The following is a 17,946-nucleotide window of genomic DNA, read 5'->3' on the forward strand; positions in this document are numbered from 1 at the left end:
ATTCCCCACAAACTGCCTGGAACTACTGTACCCAATTTATTATATATTTTAGGAGTTGGTTTATTTTATACAGACTCCAATTCCAACTCCACCAAAATGGACCACGACTCCGACTCCACAGCCCTGCTATACACTGTATACAGGCTCGAAGAGGGGGTGTACAGACTAAGCGACCATAATGTTATCATGCAGGGGGGCTCTATTCTCTTGTTGTTGGTAAAGGGGACCAGGGCCCCATCCCCTGAGCATGCAATTGTGGGAAACTAATGGGTTGATATGGCAGCCAGAAGCCTGCTAAAGGCCCCTACAGGCCTGTGGGTTGACTTTATGGTCCTTTTCAATATATACTGTGGTATTGTAGTTTATATTACAAGCAATCAAATTTTAAGTCCCTCTAATTTGTATTATCATTTAAAAATAAACTTGGTAGCACCACATCCACAGGTCCTATAACGTATAATTAAAAATAATTTTATAGCATTAAACTGTGAAAATAAAACACAACTGAGGTTTTTGAGTCTCTGAATTGCCCACAAAAAATGTAATAAATCAAATCCTCATATGTACACCAAAATTGTATAAATAAGTATGGTTGAGTGGAAAAACAAAAAAAACCTTCATTGGAGAAAAAATAGTTCCAGGGCTCAATCACTGAAATGTAACAGCTTTGTTTGGTATCGCCATACTCATAATCTGAAGAATCATGTTGCCAGGTCCTTTTTAACCAAATGAAGGTTGTCGAGGCAAAACCCAAGATACAATGGGGGCATTGTATGTATTTGTTCAGTACACTTCATGGAGCAGTGAGTGTCAACAAATATACAAAGTTAGGAATCTTAAGAGAAGGGGTAAAAAATTCAAGTTAAAGAAAAAATGAAGAAAATTCCCAGTCATTGAGGGTTTAAGATTTATGCTCTTGGCATATTATGGATGGGCTTAAATGCATGCAATTCAGGCTAACAATCACTTTTGCAGTTGAGTTTCTGTAAAAACTTTGCACCGTTTGGCTTCTATAGCCAGTGAGCTGCACTTTGTATTGCCGGCCACGTCGTCTCTTATCCGATGTGTTGGGGACACTTCATATTATATAGGTATTACAGGTCTGGTCACTGCTCCTCCACCAGCAGCCTGTTCAGACAGTGCTGCTTTCCTCACACTGACCAGCACTTCTAACAAGCTGAAGGATCAAGTGTACACAAATAATCCCCCGAACACATCTGATGAAATAAAGATAATGTGGCAACCCCCTTTAAAGTGTCTGTCTGCAAAATAGAAGCAAAGTGCTTGAGGTCTAGTTGCTTTATTAAAAATATACTAAAACGCAGCAGAAGGCTTATGTTCATGCTGCATGCGTGGTGATACTGAAGAATAGGCCATGAACTTGCTACTTCACAGGTCACTGGAAGAATAGGACTTGTGGTGTGTGTGTGTGTGTGTGTGTGTGTGTGTGTGTGTGTGTGTGTGTGTGTGTGTGTCAGTCTTAAAATCTGAAATCTGGTTTGTACATTACGTAGAAGATGCCAGTATATAGTGGTGCGTTGGGCAGAGCGGTCATGTTTCATCCTAACACTACTGAACATATCACTGTGTTGTGTCACATCCAGCCAGAACAAGGATCAGATTTTTAGAGCGCTCTCCTGGGATGAGAACTGCCAAATGCTTTCTTTTGGCTATATACTGAGCATGCCTCCTCAACACAATGCATCAGACTATTTCATGGAGAGGAGGAAACCTACGGGCAGTATAGGGTATGGCTGATATAATTGGGCCTGCCTACGCATCTTATTGTACATGTACAGTCATATCAATAACGCTCGAGTCCAGTATCTCTAACCTGCTGGATTTTTTCACTTGCGGTCTGTGCCTTGTGAGCTGCAGTTCTCTTCAGCTGATAGTCATTGTGTTCTAGATAAATCCTGCTTCAGCACATTCTTTAACTATGAAGACATGCATGAAATCACCCAGTATTTTGCCGTTTGCCATGTGGATGCTCCAGGTCAGCAGGTGGGAGCACCCCCGTTCCCCACTGGGTAAGTTCAGTCATTAGTTTTTAACTTGCTTTAACCATCTGTAGATGTACCCCAAAGTATCTGCCATGCAGAGTGGGGTCCTCAGCTTTGGTCTTGAATACAAGCGGTGAGAAGACCAAGTTTGTGCCTTTTCATAGAGTATTTGCCTCTTTCAGGTATCAGTACCCGACATTGGATGAGCTGGCTGAGATGTTATCTGCCGTCCTTACCCACCTAAAGTAAATAACTTATTACATTTCCAGCGGGAATAATAACCATTTGTAAGTGGGAAGAATAGGAAACTTATTTAAATTCCTTTTTTGCTGCAATAATTTCTTATAAATATGCGGAGTATGTCAAATAACTATAGCTTTGAGTTTTCTGTGGCACAAAGGGGTTTATAATAAACTTCACTTAATATAAATATTAGCGTCTACTTTTTTTTCTTTTATTTTTTCCAGCCTGACAACAATCATCGGAATCGGCGTTGGAGCTGGTGCCTATGTCTTGTCAAAGTTTACTGTGCGTACACTACAGCGCTCCCACCATAGCTTGAAAGTAAAGCTAAAATTGTATATAGGAATCTCTGGACAGGACTAAAATTTGTAAAGGCTTTCTCCAGAGCCCTTAATTGTGGCAATCAATGGTCTGAGATCTGTCTTCATCAATTTGATCTTCTTATTCCTATGATTTATCAACAAAAGATCACTTTGTACAAGAGCAGCACAGTTAAAGGGGAAGTTTATCAATCTATATGGGCACACTGGTCATAGAAGGCAGAATGAAATTGCACCTTAAAGGAGTTGTCCACTATTAGGACAACCCCCTTCTCGAGCTGAAGGTTTGGCACTGATAAAATAAACACTTCCTGTGCCGTTCCAGCCGTGTCGGCACTCATGTTCCCAGCACTATTGTGTTATGACAATGAGCCCTGTGCCCAATGAATGCTGGCATCACTATCCCCGCTTTTGGACAAATCTAATATCTAGAGGAAGTCTGAACATCCGCAGCCCTGGCTTCCTGGTAATGTTCAAGATGTCTGAAGGCAGGAACAGTGACACAAGTGCTGATTGGGCGCAGGGCTTGCGTGTTATAACAATTGCTCAAGAACCTCAGGAACGTGAGTGCCAACACCGCTGGCACGGCACGGGGGATGGGTATGTGTTTTATTTTATTGCACCAATAATATGTTCGCCCCTGGGATGAGATCTCTCTAGGACATAAACTATCTTTACACTCTCTACAGCTCGATCACCCGAACTTGGTGGAAGGCCTTGTTTTAATAAACATTGACCCCTGTGCAAAAGGCTGGATTGATTGGGCAGCTTCCAAGGTAAGAGACCATCACATGCATACCCTGTGAATGCTGTATACATGTCTAGTGGTATGTTAACAAGCCTCCTGTGCTTTACACCAACTATTTGTGAAGATGGCAGACCTTCCTATGTATGTTATGTCATAACGTATAAATACAGACCCCATTATGAGGGCGGTGCAGAGGAGGTGTCCACTGATGGGTTGGAATGAACTTGTATTTGCTCATTTACTATATTTCTGCCGAGCAATGTTCTCTCTAGTCAGGTATGCTGGACATGGTGACACTGACATGAATTCTTATCTTCTAGTTCTCTGGCTGGACATCGAACATAGTGGACATTGTGCTGGCTCACCTCTTTGGCGATGTAAGTAGTGCTCAGTCTGCATCCTCCAGCTTTACAAGGCTCTGACAGATGTATTGGTTTCAGTAACTGACCTATTGGTACACATGGATAAACATTGCTTTAGATATCCATTTCTTTTCCTTTTTTGTAAGTTCTAGTTTTGTTTACACAGGAAGAACTGGAGTCAAATCTGGACCTGGTTCAGACCTACAGATTACATATCGCCCAGGATATAAATCAAGAAAACCTTCAACTCTTTGTTAATTCCTATAACGGGTAACTCGCTGATAAGCAATCAAAATATGGGTTATTTTAAAGGTTCATCAGCATTATGAAAAAAAATAATCTAGGTGTATTCACAAATTGTAAGATCAGAAGTGTACCTGTGATAATACCCCAACCCTAAATGGGTTACACTCGGTGTGATCATGCATAGTGCTGGGCAGTACAAGTATCCCGTACGGGTAGGCTCCCCTGTGAGGATACACCATGAGCCCAGGGACATAGGCTTTGGGGTTCTAGGAAGCTGTGACCATCGAGTATCGTTGTGTATGTCCTTCTGTACCTCTAGTATGGATTTGTGCACAGTCAGAACTTGAATTACCCATCACATCTTTTATTCCTGTACTAGCCGCAAAGATCTGGAAATCGAAAGACCAGCTTTTCCATGCGACTCTTCTGTAGGCACGCTCAGGTAAGTGGGTTAAAGAGCTTGTCCACACAATTTTATAAAGATATTACTGTAAAACTAAATTGATGCCTTTGAAGAAATCTGCATTGTTTTATCACCATATGAAGTTTTCTGCTAGTTAGATTTTGGTGCTCAGGGGCCGGACTGTAGACGGGTTTTCTCGGCCCTCTGCTGCTAAGGTTTCAAACAGAGGAGGCTATGTATAATGGTGTTAAGAGAACAAAGCTGATTTCTTCAAAGTATCCATTTAATCAGTATTACAGCCATGTCTTTACATTACAATATCGTGCCAATCGTTCAGAAAAAAGTATGTATCTGTCTGAGGCATACATGAGTTTTGTCCTCAATAACATCATGCCTTATGAGTTATTCTTCCTCTGGAGCAGGTATGTTTTACTCAAATACACAGTAGGCCAAAATTAAAAACTCAGGACAGTCGCAGGCTAACCTGGATATTTATAACAATTACAACAGAAAAAAAGGGGAGAATAGTGAACCCCAATACTGCTGACATTAGGATTGTGGGGATGGTAGATGGCAATATACAGGGGAATGGAAAGGGTGAGATGGAGGTGCAGAACATCAGAAGTACATGCATAAACCGCACTAAAATAAAATTCAGTCAGGATTGTAGGGAGTGAACAAAAAGTAAGAACTCTGTACAAAAACAAAGTTTAAGAATACATAACTAAATAGAGCCATAAAAAAAAATCATGGCAGGAGCACATCGGCTTAATAGCTTACCTGTGCCCAGAGTGTGGAGGAGATAGAGGGCAGTAACCAGGGAGCATGCCAGACATGGGATTTGGTGCATGCGCTGTCTATTGGTGGGACAGCTCTAGTAGACATGTGGTGGTTTTTCACAAGCCAAATAGAATTACACTGCAGGCCAGATTTGGCCGGCGGGCCTGAGTTTGACATTTATGCTCTGGAGTATTGCTTCATGGAGGTACCGTACGACCACAGATGGAGTGCATCTGTATTGTAGTAGGGAATTCATACATACTACTCCACGGATTCTGCATATCTGTCCCAAAGCCTCCATGCCATGAAGTATCCTGTTTTTTTTCTAGGTGTCCTGTGTTGCTGGTGGTTGGCGATAACTCTCCTGCAGTCGATGTTGTGGCAAGTATTAGTTTTACATGGATATTGGCTGGCAGTCTGTGGGATCTGCTAAAAATCAGAAATTGTAGTCCTTTCTTAAATCACAATTATCAGCAAACGGTGTAGAAAAATTGTATTTATAAAACTTGAAATTATTTTTTTTCTTTTGTAGGTAGAATGCAACTCCAGATTAGATCCAACAAGGACAACCCTACTAAAGGTGAGTTACTACTGGTCACAAGCTTTAGAAAGCTAACGTATTGTACCAGAGCGGCAGTCTACTGTGACTAAAGGTGCAGCCTGACACTGTCCCACGTTTCACCACGTGGCTGCCTCAGCTTTATATTGAGAAGCCACTTATTATAATTATGGGGTCAGTTGGATAGTAGAAGTGCCAGTCAAATTAAGGCATTTCATTCAGTTATCGTGATGTGAAAACATTCATGCCAAATTAAACAGAAGTTGCATGCTTCCACACTTGGTGGTGGCCTGTGTAGCGTGCCAAGTACCCCTTCTGTCTCCTGCCATATAAGATCCATACAGGGCATCACTTGTAACGGTTTGCCACATTCTGGCTACATAACTTAATCACAGATGTAGGAATCTGTATGGCTTTTAATATTGGCTAATAAAAGTGAAGCTAGGCTCTCCTTCATACAGTACTCTACACTGAGCTCACTTATCGATGTCCGCCTAATGGGTTGGCAGTGTCACTTTGCTTAAAGATTAAACACTGTCAGAATGGAGGCCAGACACAAGTGTAGTGTACCGCACCATTATCTGCCTAAGACACTGCCAGAACTGAGGCCAAGGTGACTGCCTGTCTTGTTATCCTGAATCACTCTATGGGAATGCCATTTTTCATGGATTTGGTTGAAAAATCCAATGCAAGTGCTAATCAGAGCACTGTATAAATTTGAGCTAGGCTTTGATGTACAGTACAGACCAAAAGTTTGGACACACCTTCTGACTTAAAGATTTTTCTGTATTTTCAGGACTATGAAAATTGTACATTTACACTGAAGGCATCAAAACTATGAATTAACACATGTGGAATTATATACTTAACAAAAAAGTGTGAAACAACTGAAAATATGTCTTATATTCTAGGTTCTTCAAAGTAGCCACCTTTTGCTTTGATGACTGCTTTGCACATTCTTGGTATTCTCTTGATGAGCTTCAAGAGGTAGTCACCGGAAATGCTTTTCACTTCACAGGTGTGCCCTGTCAGGTTTAATAAGTGGGATTTCTTGCCTTATAAATGGGGTTGGGACCATCAGTTGTGTTGTGCAGAAGTCTGGTGGATACACAGCTGATAGTCCTACTGAATAGACTGTTAGCTTCTTTTTTCTTGCCATAATACAAATTCTAAGTAAAGAAAAATGAGTGGCCATCATTACTTTAAGAAATTAAGGTCAGTTAGTCCGAAAAATTGGGCAAACTTTGAAAGTGTCCCCAAGTGCAGTTGCAAAAACCATCAAGCGCTACAAAGAAACTGGCTCACATGAGGACCGCCCCAGGAAAGGAAGACAAAGAGTCACCTCTGCTTCTGAGGATAAGGTTATCCGAGTTACCAGCCTCAGAAATCGCAGGTTAACAGCAGCTCAGATTAGAGACCAGGTCAATGCCACACAGAGTTCTAGCAGCAGACACCTCTCTACAACCACTGTTAAGAGGAGACTTTGTGCAGCAGGCCTTCATGGTAAAATAGCTGCTAGGAAACCACTGCCAAGGACAGGCAACAAGCAGAGACTAGTTTGGACTAAAGAACACAAGGAATGGACATTAGACCAGTGGATATCTGTGCTTTGGTCTGATGAGTCCAAATTTGAGATCTTTGGATCTAACCACCGTGTCTTTGTGCGACGCAGAAAAGGTGAACGGATGGACTCTACATGCCTGGTTCCCACCGTGAAGCATGGAGGAGGAGGTATGATTGTGTGGGGTGCTTTGCTGGTGACACTGTTGGGTATTTATTCAAAATTGAAGACATACTGAACCAGCATGGCTACCACAGCATCTTGCAGCGGCATGCTATTCCATCTGGCTTGCGTTTAGTTGGACCATCTATTTTTCAACAGGACAATGACCCCAAACACACCTCCAGGCTGTGTAAGGGCTATTTGACCAAGAAGGAGAGTGATGGGGTGCTACGCCAGATGACCTGGCCACCAGTCACCAGGCCTGAACCCAAACAAGATGGTTTGGGGTGAGCTGGACCGCAGAGTGAAGGCAAAAGGGCCAACAAGTGCTAACCATCTCTGGGACCTCCTTCAAGATTGTTGGAAGACCATTTCTGGTGACTACCTCTTGAAGCTCATCAAGAGAATGCCAAGAGTGTGCAAAGCAGTCATCAAAGCAAAAGGTGGCTACTTTGAAGAACCTAGAATATAAGACATATTTTCAGTTGTTTCACACTTTTTTGTTAAGTATATAATTCCACATGTGTTAATTCATAGTTTTGATGCCTTCAGTGTGAATGTACAATTTTCATAGTCCTGAAAATACAGAAAAATCTTTAAATGAGAAGATGTGTCCAAACTTTTGGTCTGTACTGTATAGCCAGCTGAAGTGAAAGGCCAGGGTTTGCTAACCTCGCCACAATAATTGAGGCTTATTCACACCACTGAATAGCAGACCTGTATTCTGGTTTGTATTACAGCTGCAATTCCATGCCAGTCCAAACTGCTGACAAATATGCCTGAAAGCCTGCACCTTCAGGAGAGCAGCAGCTCATGAGCCAGAAAATGAGTAGCCCTAAAACATTTTAGCATCTAGAGCAATATAAATGGCTCTGTATAATGGGAAATTACAGACTGTCGTATTCATGTTGCAAGCAGCACACTGCTGACATCAAAGTTTATGGGGGGGCTACGTCTCATATGGAGAAAAAAGAAAAAAATCAAATGGGTTACGGGTACAAACGCAGCCTCATTAACAATTGCTGGATGCAATGAGTTCTTCGTGTTGGCTGTAGCCGAAGATGGACCATGAATGTGTGATCAGTGAATCTGATCCTCTGCACCCCCTCACTGCATCTGAACACAGCCCCCACTGAGCATAGCTGTTGGGTATTGTAGTACAAGTATTTTGTACTGTTTGTGGGGTCTCTGGGATGCCCCCTCCATTAATCATACATAGCCTGTCATAAGAATAACCTGACCAGTGTAAATTCCCAAACAGATTTCATTCATCCTACAGCTCTGAACAAATTGGCATTGCTGTTGTCACTTCCTAAAATGTTCTTAATTCCTTCTTACTTTTAGATGTCAGATTGCGGAGGATTACCACAAGCCGTGCAGGTTGGTGGTGGTTGTCTTATCAATTTATATCATACTTGTGTTTGACTGTAGGTGAGTTTACACTCTAACCTGCAGCCATTAACCCCTTTACAACCCAAGGTGGTTTGCACATTAATGACCAGGCCAATTTTTACAATTCTGACCACTGTCACTTTATGAGGTAATTACTCTGGAATGCTTCAGCGGATCCCCCTGATTCTGAGATTGTTTTTTGTGACATATTGTACTTCATGATAGTGAGAAAATTTCTACGATATCACTTGCGTTTATTTGTGAAAAAAACAGAAATTTGGCAAAAATTTAGCAATTTTCAAACTTTGAATTTTTATGCCCTTAAATCGGAGAGATATGTCACTCACACAAGAGTTAATAAATAACATTTCCCACATGTCTACTTTACATCAGCACAATTTTGGAACATTTTTTTTTTTTGTTATGGAGCTATAAGGGTTAAAAGTTGACCAGCGATTTCTCATTTTTCCACAAAATTTACAAAACCATTTTTTTAGGGACCACATCACATTTGAAGCCACTTTGAGAGGTCTTTATGACAGAAAATACCCAAGTGACACCATTCTAAAAACTGCACCCCCTCAAGGTGCTCAAAACCACATTCAAGAACTTTATTAACCCTTCAGGTGCTTCACAGGAATTTTTGGAATGTGGAAGAAAAAAATGAACATTTAACTTTTTTCACAAAAATGTTACTTTAGACCAAATTTTTTTTTATTTTCGCAGGGGTAACAGGAAAAAATGGACCCCAAAATTTGTTGTGCAATTTCCCCTGGGCACACAGATACCCCATATGTGGGGAAAAACCACTGTTTGGGCGCTCGGAAGGGAAGGAGCACCATTTGAATTTTTGATCGTAAAATTTGCTTGAATAATTAGTGGACGCCATGTTGTGTTTGGAGAGCCCCTGATGTGCCTAAACAGTGGAACCCCCCCCCCCCCACAAGTGACCCCATTTTGAAAACTAGACCCCCCTGGGAACTTATGTAGATGGGTGGTGAGCATTTTGAACCCCCAGGTGCTTCACAAATTGATTCGTAAAAATGAAAAAGTTGAAAAAAAACACTTTTATTTTTACGGATTAATTTGTGAAGCACCTGGGGGTTCCAAGTGCTCACTATGCATCTAGATAGGTGCCTTTGGGGGTCTAGTTTCCAAAATGGGGTCACTTGTGGGGGAGCTCCAATGTTTAGGCACAGGGGCTCTCCAAACGCTACATGGTGTCCGCTAACAATTTGAACCGATTTTTCCATTCAATTTGTTAGCGGACACCATGTCGCGTTTGGAGGGCCCCTGTGTGCCTAAACAGTGGAAACACCCACAAGTGACCCCATTTTGGAAACTAGACCACTCAAGGATTTTATCAAGGTGTATAGTGAACATTTTGAACCCAGAGGTTCGACACAGAATTTGATAACATTAGGTCATCATATTGAATAATTTGTCATTAGTCTCGAGCGCAAGTGCTCGGTACTTGAGTTTGCATCGGGTACTCGGGTATGCATCAAGTATCGCGGGTGCTCGAGTGACACTCTCGAGTGACATGCTCGAGTCCCGGCCCTGCATGTTTCACGGTTATTAGACACCCAAAAAAAAACATGCGGGGATCGCTCGTGCATGGCAGGCAATCCCCGCAAAGTTTTTTTGACCGTGAAGCATATGGGGCGGAGACTTGAGCATGTCACTCAAATACCCACGATACTCAATGCATACCAGAGCACCCGATGCAAACTCAAGTAGCGAGCACTTGCGCTCAACCCTAGTCGCTATATCGTCATCTTTTTTTCTTACTTTTGAAAAAAATCCCAACCCCATCAGAACCCTAACCCCAACCCTAACCGTAGCACAACCCTAACCGTAGCACAACCCTAACCGTAGCACAACCCTAACCGGAGAGTTTATTTTTTACGCCGTTCCTCGTGCGGTATAAGTGATTAGACTACTTTATTCTTCGGGTCGGTGCGATCACAGCGATACCAGAATCATATGGGGTTTTTATGACTGACAGCTGTCACACACTAAAAGACGCATTTTTTGTAAAATCTAGTGTTTGCATCGCCATATTTTGAGAGCTATAATTTTTCCATATTTTGGCAGATAGTCATGTGATGGCTTGTTTTGCGGGATGAGTTGACGTTTTTATTGGTGCCATTTTCAGGCACGTGACATTTTTTGATCGCTTTCTATTCCGATTTTTGGGAGGCAGTATAAACAAAAGCCACCAAATCAGGAATTTTTTTTTATTTTTTTTATTCTGTTCCAAATATGGTAAAATTGATGAGGGAGCTTTATTCTTTGGGTCAGTATGTTTACAGCGGTACCACATTTATATTGTTTTTCTATGTTTTGGCACTTTTACACAAAGCTATTTTATAGAAAAAAATATTTTTTTTGCATCGCTTTATTCTGAGAGCTATATCTTTTTGATTTTTCGGCTGATGGAGCTGTATGGCAGCTTGTTTTTTGCGGGACAAGATGACTTTTTCAGCGGTACCATTTTTATTTATATTCGTCTTTTTGATCGCGTGTTATTTTATTTTTTGTTTGGCGGTACGGTGATAAAGCATTGTTTTTTGCTTCGTTTTTTATTTATTTCTTTTTACAGTGTTCACTGAAGGGGTTAACTAGTGGGACAGTTTTATAGGTCAGGTTGTTCTGGACGCGGCAATACCAAATGTGTACTTTTATTGGTTTTTTTGCTTTTTTTTCATACTAATATTTATTGATGGGTACATTATATTTTTATTTTCGGTGGATTATTTATTTTTTTTTAAATATTTTTACAATTTTTTTTTTTTTTTCCACACTCTGTTTTTACACTTTTTTACTTTGTCCCACTCTGGGACTTTAACTTTTTTTATTCTGATCGCCTGTATAGCATAGGGATGGAGCACCATCCCTGTGCTATGCAGGCAGTCAGCGCTGCACAGTGAGAACATTGTATGGTCGTGCACTGCGCATGACCAAACAATGTTCCTGCTGCCTGGTGACCCGGATGTTGAAATGACTACATCAGGTCGTCATGGCAACACCTGGGAAGCCGCGGCAGACGGCGCTGGAGGCCGGAAGAGGAGGTCGGTATACCGATCACCTCCCCTTGCCACCGCAATGCTGCGATCGACTTCTATCGCAGCATTGCGGGGATTAATGTGCCAGGAGCAGTGCGGGACTACTCCCTGCACATTGTCACAGCTGACACCCGGCGGCAATCGCACCCGCACAGCCTGTGTGCGCGCACGCGATCGCGATGACTTACTAATATGGCTCGGGCTCTTAAAGCCCAGGGCACAGACGCGTATTAATACGTCATGGCCTGTAAAGGGGTTAAACAACTGCTAAGGAATTGTATGCAAGATTTTTATTTTTCAATTGCCTATTTGTTCATGCCGACCACACTTCCATGTGCACAGAACGATCATTAATGCAATTGTTTTGTGCATGTAGCAATCGTTGTTCTCAGCAGTACACATACTTTTACACCGGATAGCGTGCTGTTGATCGGATTTTCATTTTTTAAACATGATTGAAAATAACCATCTGAAGTTTGCTAGTCTGTCAAGTGATGGGCAGTCTGTATACACTGACTGATTTTCTGGGGTGTATAAATGCAGCCTTAAAATTTTTTACAAACAATGTTCCTAGATTACACATGCCATGTGGAGCCACAACTCTGCTCAAAGTAAAATGATGGCCTCCACATCAGTGCGCACACCAATATTCATTCCTTATGCTCTACTGTAGAGAAACCATTTTCCTAGTGGATTGAACCTGAATGTGTGCACTGTTGTGTAGGGGGTAGTTTACTTTTTCGGATACTTTTTACTGCTGGTTCACTTTGCTAATGAAGGGAATTACAGCACTCCACATCAATCAGCGCGCTCCTTGTATTTGGTCCTTGTCTGCTCATCAAAAGTATATAGTGCAGAGCACATGCATACATACAGGCATGCATACATACATACCAGTGGAGAGCCGTGAGCACAAGGCTAGCTTTAAACTCCCAGCGGCCATGAGATTGGGTCAGTCGTATGGATTAGGCACTTCTGCCATTGTATTTCTGTAGGGGCGTAGTTTTTATTGGAGACCAGACTGCTAGTTTAAACCAATTAATAAGCCTATTCCTAAAATGTATTGGTATCTTTATTTCAGGGACATTTGCATCACTTCATGTCTCTTTCCTCAATTGGTTTACTATAACAGTATATCTGAGGAGGAGACTAACTGTATTTATTTTCTTTAGCCTGGAAAACTGGCAGAGGCCATGAAATATTTTATACAAGGAATGGGATACAGTAAGTAACATCTTGTTATATTTCTAGTTTCCACTAAGAAACTGCACAATTGCAGGAGTATTGTAATTTCCTTTTGGTATTATGGACACAGCACCCCCTGGTGGTCATCTATGGAAGTTTAGTTGATGCATACATTTTTTTTTTTTTATTTTCTGTTCAGAAAAAAAGGTCACTTGCTACAATTGGTCCATGTGATTGTCACACTGATGGGAAATGCACTCATCTAAATGAGCCCTAAGAGAAATGTCTATTAGACCTTCTGATTAGCGACATTTGATTCGAGCCACTTGCTGGATTTAGCAGACTTTCAATACTGTGGAATTGATACAAGTTGTATTGTAAAATTGCCTCTAATGTCTGACTACATAGCGTGGATGAAGTCCATTTCTTGTGCTCCTAACGGTTTGCTGTGTGCCCTTTTCTCCTGTTGTATGTCCCTGCAGTTCCATACGTTCAGCTCAGTCACTTGAGCAGTGAATCAGGTATCTGTAGTGCCGCCAGAAGGTGTTGAGTACGTCTTGGGTTGTTGGTAGATTGTGACTTGTGCTTTGCTGGTGGATGTAGACGTGTTGTGTAATGTAATTGCACCATAGTGTGGCTTGTCGGCATGTTTGTGTTCAGTGACTCTGCACGATGCATGTCTGAGTCTAAGGCTAAAGGCTTTTCCCTAATTTTGTATAATCCAATGGTGGTTAAAGATCGAAAAAACAGCGCCACACCTGTCCACAGGCAGTATGTGGTATTGCAGTTATGCTCTAGTCGCCTCAGTGGAGCTGAACGAACCATACAAAGTACAACCCATTAACAGGTGTGGTGCTGTAAAAAACAAAACAAAAACTACTTCTATACACAAAGCCTATACAAACCCGTATGTGTTCAGGATGTGACCCCCTTCACAGCAGATTGAGGTTCCAGTGTAACGCTGGCTGCAGCCACTGCCCCGGGATCTGACACTGGAGGAGGTTGGGCACATAATGTCAGTTTATACAAAAATTGGGATCCCTTTACCGTGGCGGCTGACTGTAAACGGTAGCATTGAATGCACGGTAACTCTCAACATCCAGGCAGTCTTGTTTATTGCTCCATACAAGTGTTGCTTGTATTAATGTCTCTTCCGGTTCTTTCCAGTGGCAGCATGCAGTATGACCAGGCTCGCACGTGCTCGTACCCAGTCTGCCTCAAGCAGTGGCTCAACTGAGGTGCCCCGAAGCCGCTCCCAGACCAGCAATGCCACAGTAGACGCCACGCCAGGCTCTGCAACAACACAGGACATCGAGGAGGCTCCGCAGACAATAGAGCTGTCTTGCTAGATGGTGTCCTCCGCCTGTCTATGGACCCGTGCACACCTGCAACCTGAGTGACCCTGGAAATGTCCTTCCCATTTCTTCCCATGAAACCACGACCTGTATAATGTGCATGAACTATTCTGTATCCTTCTCAGATGAGTATTTGATAGATTTCCTTTCTAACTGCAGTAATCCTTTCCTTTGTATCATTCCTGGAGTTTTCTTGTGGTTGGACTGTTCTGTGACACGCACTGAACCTCACGTGTTTATAGCTGACATAGATTCACTTTTTCTTTTTTTTTCCCCAGTCTTTACACCCAGTGTTAACGCGAGAATTTTTATTTGTTCCTTGGAGGAGAAAAACGTATGGTGGTGTTCTCTCTAGATTTCCTGTGGTGTAATGAACGTTATTGCACTTGATGTAGAACTTTCTTCATACAGCTATATGGTTTAGGAACACACTGCCGATATCTCGTATAAGCTAAACTGAGCCTTTACCAGAGACAAAGGGATCTTCTTGTGATTTTAACTTCTCAAATGTAGAACAGGAAAGGAACGGTTAGCAAATCTCTTGGTGTTTACCCTTTCTCCAATTGTCATAGCTGCTTTTCGTTCTTAGTTTTTGCCTTTTGTCACTCCAGTCCGTTAATCAAAAATTTACGGATGTCCTATTAGAATGCCGAAGGCGGATATGGATCCTTTCCGCTAACTTGTCTGCTCCCCTGCCAGATCCCACACCACTCTGGTCCAAAGTTTGACTGGTATTGTAGCTCAGCACCTGAAGGTGGTCTGCCAGCACAAAGACTGTTCAAACAAAGTACAGGCGCACAGTGCTCCCTGCGGTGGCCAAAAAGTTTATTGCACCCTCTGATCTGATGGTGTTCAGTCTACAGCCGCCTTCTTTTATAGATGGCAGCTCCAACTTTACAGGAGCCAGAGCTAGATGGAGAACTAGTAGATGAAAAGGTTCTCTGAACGCATTTGGCCACACCAAGGGTACACAGAGTACTTGTGCTTGGTTTGAATGGTCACTTTGTGCTGACCTGTTTTTGAGCTTTGGTAACCAACTCAGCCCCTTAACAAGTGGTTGATTTTGTTTTGTATTTTAGTTTTGTTTTAATGAGGAATTAAACCTATATTCTAATTTTTAAATGCCCCTTTTGAACAGGGCCTGGCAGCTCCACGGACATGTCAGTTAAAACTTGTATTCCTCAATTCAGGAGCATCTGCTCAAATGCCTCCTGGAAATGTGTGAAATTGGTGGTTTAGTCAATATCCCTCTCAATCAGTGCTGACACCCTTTCCAATTCCCATGTCAATGGGGTGTGGTGCTGTACAAATTCTGTATTTGCAGGAGGTATTACAGAAAAATTGCCCAATAGAGTTCCAAGAATAGATGCTTCAGTGTATTTAAAGGGGTTTTCCATGACTAACATACTAATGAGCCATGTGTCCTCAACATGAGATCGATGCGGTTCAGCACCACCGCTGATCACTGCTCTGGCCAGATCTTGGCAATGTATGGAGTGCATCACTGTAGTGTATTTGGTAGCAGCCACTGTATACTGTAGTTGATCTCTTCAGTTGAATGAATGATAAACAGTAGTAATCAGTAGCCACAAAGCATTGTACACTGCTGTAGTTTCTGCTACAGACTTCAGCTGATGGCTTACATCCAGCCGCAGCAGATCAGTGGAGGTGCCGATTGATCTGATATATCCCACAGACCATTATTATGTTAGTCCTATACATTCCTTAATGGAAAGACAAGTGATTAGCAAACATACACGCATGAATAGAAAGGAAAGGTCATCTTTAAAGCTGAAATGATGGTATAAAATAAAGGATCCGTCATGGTACAAACCTATAGGCCTATATCAGAGCTCAGGAGCTCCAAGGGTAAAGAGGAGTCTGACCTCCTGCTTTCTGTCAGTGTGCACCAGCTCTTTAATGAATAACCATTTCAGGGCTGTGAGACAAGAGATCAGGGTCTCTGTACTGCACCCTTTGCGTAGAGCTGCTGTGCGAGACATATGTTAATTACTGTCCTACCATGACTGGTCCTTAAACTGCACTGATTAAGAAGGCAATATGTGGATATCGGTTGGCCTTAAATGTACAATGAAGAAAATATAGCAGAATATTGTATTGGTTGAATTGGTCTTGGGGTCCAGTGGGATGTATACATGTATATAGTGGAAATGAAGAGTCACTTGTTCAAATACCAAAAATATTAGTGAAATGCTGCCAGTACTGGGTTTCTGCAAGCCACAGCTACTGATCTCATACACCTCTTACCAGGTCCGCTACTATAGAATGTAGACTTCGTTGTCATATCTGTTTTTCTTTGAATCCTAGAGCTGTGCCCCCTCCTTAGCACCTCTCGAGCGCCCCTCGTGGGTTACAGATGGACATGACTGTTTTGTGCCTAGTCACCTTTTTAGCCAGCAGTAGTAATAGACCAATAAATAGTAAAGGGATTTACTACTTTCTATCTTATTAGCAAGCCTATATTATATATATTTTTCCTGTAGTTGAACAAGAATGTAGACTCGAGTATAACCGTTCTAATAGTTTTCTGCTGTTTAAATAAAAGCATTGTCATTCTAACGGACTCTGCAGTTTTCATTATTGGTAATAACAATGTGTTGTGCCCTATAGAAGTTTAAAGGGTTATTCACAAAATCACAATGTCCACACCAGACAGATCCCAATTCTTCAGTGTTTTGCACACTTGAGCAAAAGTTGTGTGACTTTGTTAGAGTTGGTTAATACTCGTGTGAGTCAACAGCTGATGCCTGAAAAACTTATCAAAAGTTCAATCATGAAGCAGAAAAGTATTCTGATCTAACAATTCTGGCAAGGCGCACACCAGTGATTAGATGCACTTAATTCATTAAGTGGCATGCTTCTCTTATTGAATTGGCCTAGTCTTACTCCACCACACACTTTCATTTAAGACTGGTGTGTACAATGCCAGTCTTAAAATACACTCCATGGGCCTAGCATACAACTGGCAGACTTTTTTTTTTTTTTTTTTTTGTCATGCATATCAAGTCATTAAATCATTGACTTGTTGGCTGGTTACCAGCAAGAAATTGTTCTGTACCAGTCTCTGCTGCCACAATGGGGCTTGAAGTAACTATTGTGAAATCAGAGCAGAGCTGTGTTTGCTTGCTGCTAACAGGTCAATGAAGCAACACTGAAAATGCTCCTCTGATGCACACAGCAGCAGATAATATCTACCATATGAATCAACAGGCATTTTCAGTTTTGCTTCATCTGTCAATGGCAAGCACCAAAAAAGGCTAATGACTGATTCCACAATGGTTACTTCAAGCTTCACTGTGGAGGCAGATTAGAGTGTAGAACAGTTTTGCTGCGATTAGCGGTTTTCCCGTAGCTCGTATTTTAAGTATTGATGTACGTGGCAGAAAATAAAATCTCTCGTGGAGTTGTGTATAGAAATGGTGTGACTGTAGCCCAACTCATCGTTAGAATATACATTTGTGACATCCTAGTGCTGTCTTTTTTTTTTTTTCTTGGGCAGCAGTCAGGGTAGTAAAATTCACTCACATATGTTAAAGGG

At 41.8% G+C, this 17,946-nt stretch overlaps 1 protein-coding gene across 3 annotated transcripts in view; it reads left to right on the forward strand.

Annotated features, from left to right (window-relative positions):
- Positions 1 to 16,967, forward strand: part of NDRG3 (NDRG family member 3) — a 59,327-nt gene extending 42,360 nt beyond the window's left edge. For 2 of the 3 annotated variants that reach the window (XM_073683664.1, XM_073683663.1), the window contains exons 5-17: positions 1,910 to 2,030; positions 2,186 to 2,248; positions 2,471 to 2,531; positions 3,256 to 3,342; positions 3,635 to 3,691; positions 3,843 to 3,946; positions 4,302 to 4,364; positions 5,435 to 5,490; positions 5,642 to 5,685; positions 8,732 to 8,767; positions 13,020 to 13,071; positions 13,515 to 13,553; positions 14,200 to 16,967. In XM_073683664.1, the coding sequence (XP_073539765.1) occupies positions 1,910 to 2,030; positions 2,186 to 2,248; positions 2,471 to 2,531; positions 3,256 to 3,342; positions 3,635 to 3,691; positions 3,843 to 3,946; positions 4,302 to 4,364; positions 5,435 to 5,490; positions 5,642 to 5,685; positions 8,732 to 8,767; positions 13,020 to 13,071; positions 13,515 to 13,553; positions 14,200 to 14,381 (965 nt within the window). In that variant the 3' untranslated portion in view covers positions 14,382 to 16,967. The remainder of the gene's footprint in view (positions 1 to 1,909; positions 2,031 to 2,185; positions 2,249 to 2,470; positions 2,532 to 3,255; positions 3,343 to 3,634; positions 3,692 to 3,842; positions 3,947 to 4,301; positions 4,365 to 5,434; positions 5,491 to 5,641; positions 5,686 to 8,731; positions 8,768 to 13,019; positions 13,072 to 13,514; positions 13,554 to 14,199) is intronic. The other variant, XM_073683665.1, reaches the window with a different exon arrangement.
- Positions 16,968 to 17,946: the final 979 nt, after the last annotated feature.

This window comes from Phyllobates terribilis, unplaced genomic scaffold (assembly GCF_046119375.1).
Source record: "Phyllobates terribilis strain yellow unplaced genomic scaffold, ASM4611937v1 Scaffold_5__5_contigs__length_657084704, whole genome shotgun sequence".
Taxonomy (NCBI): Eukaryota; Metazoa; Chordata; class Amphibia; order Anura; family Dendrobatidae; genus Phyllobates; species Phyllobates terribilis.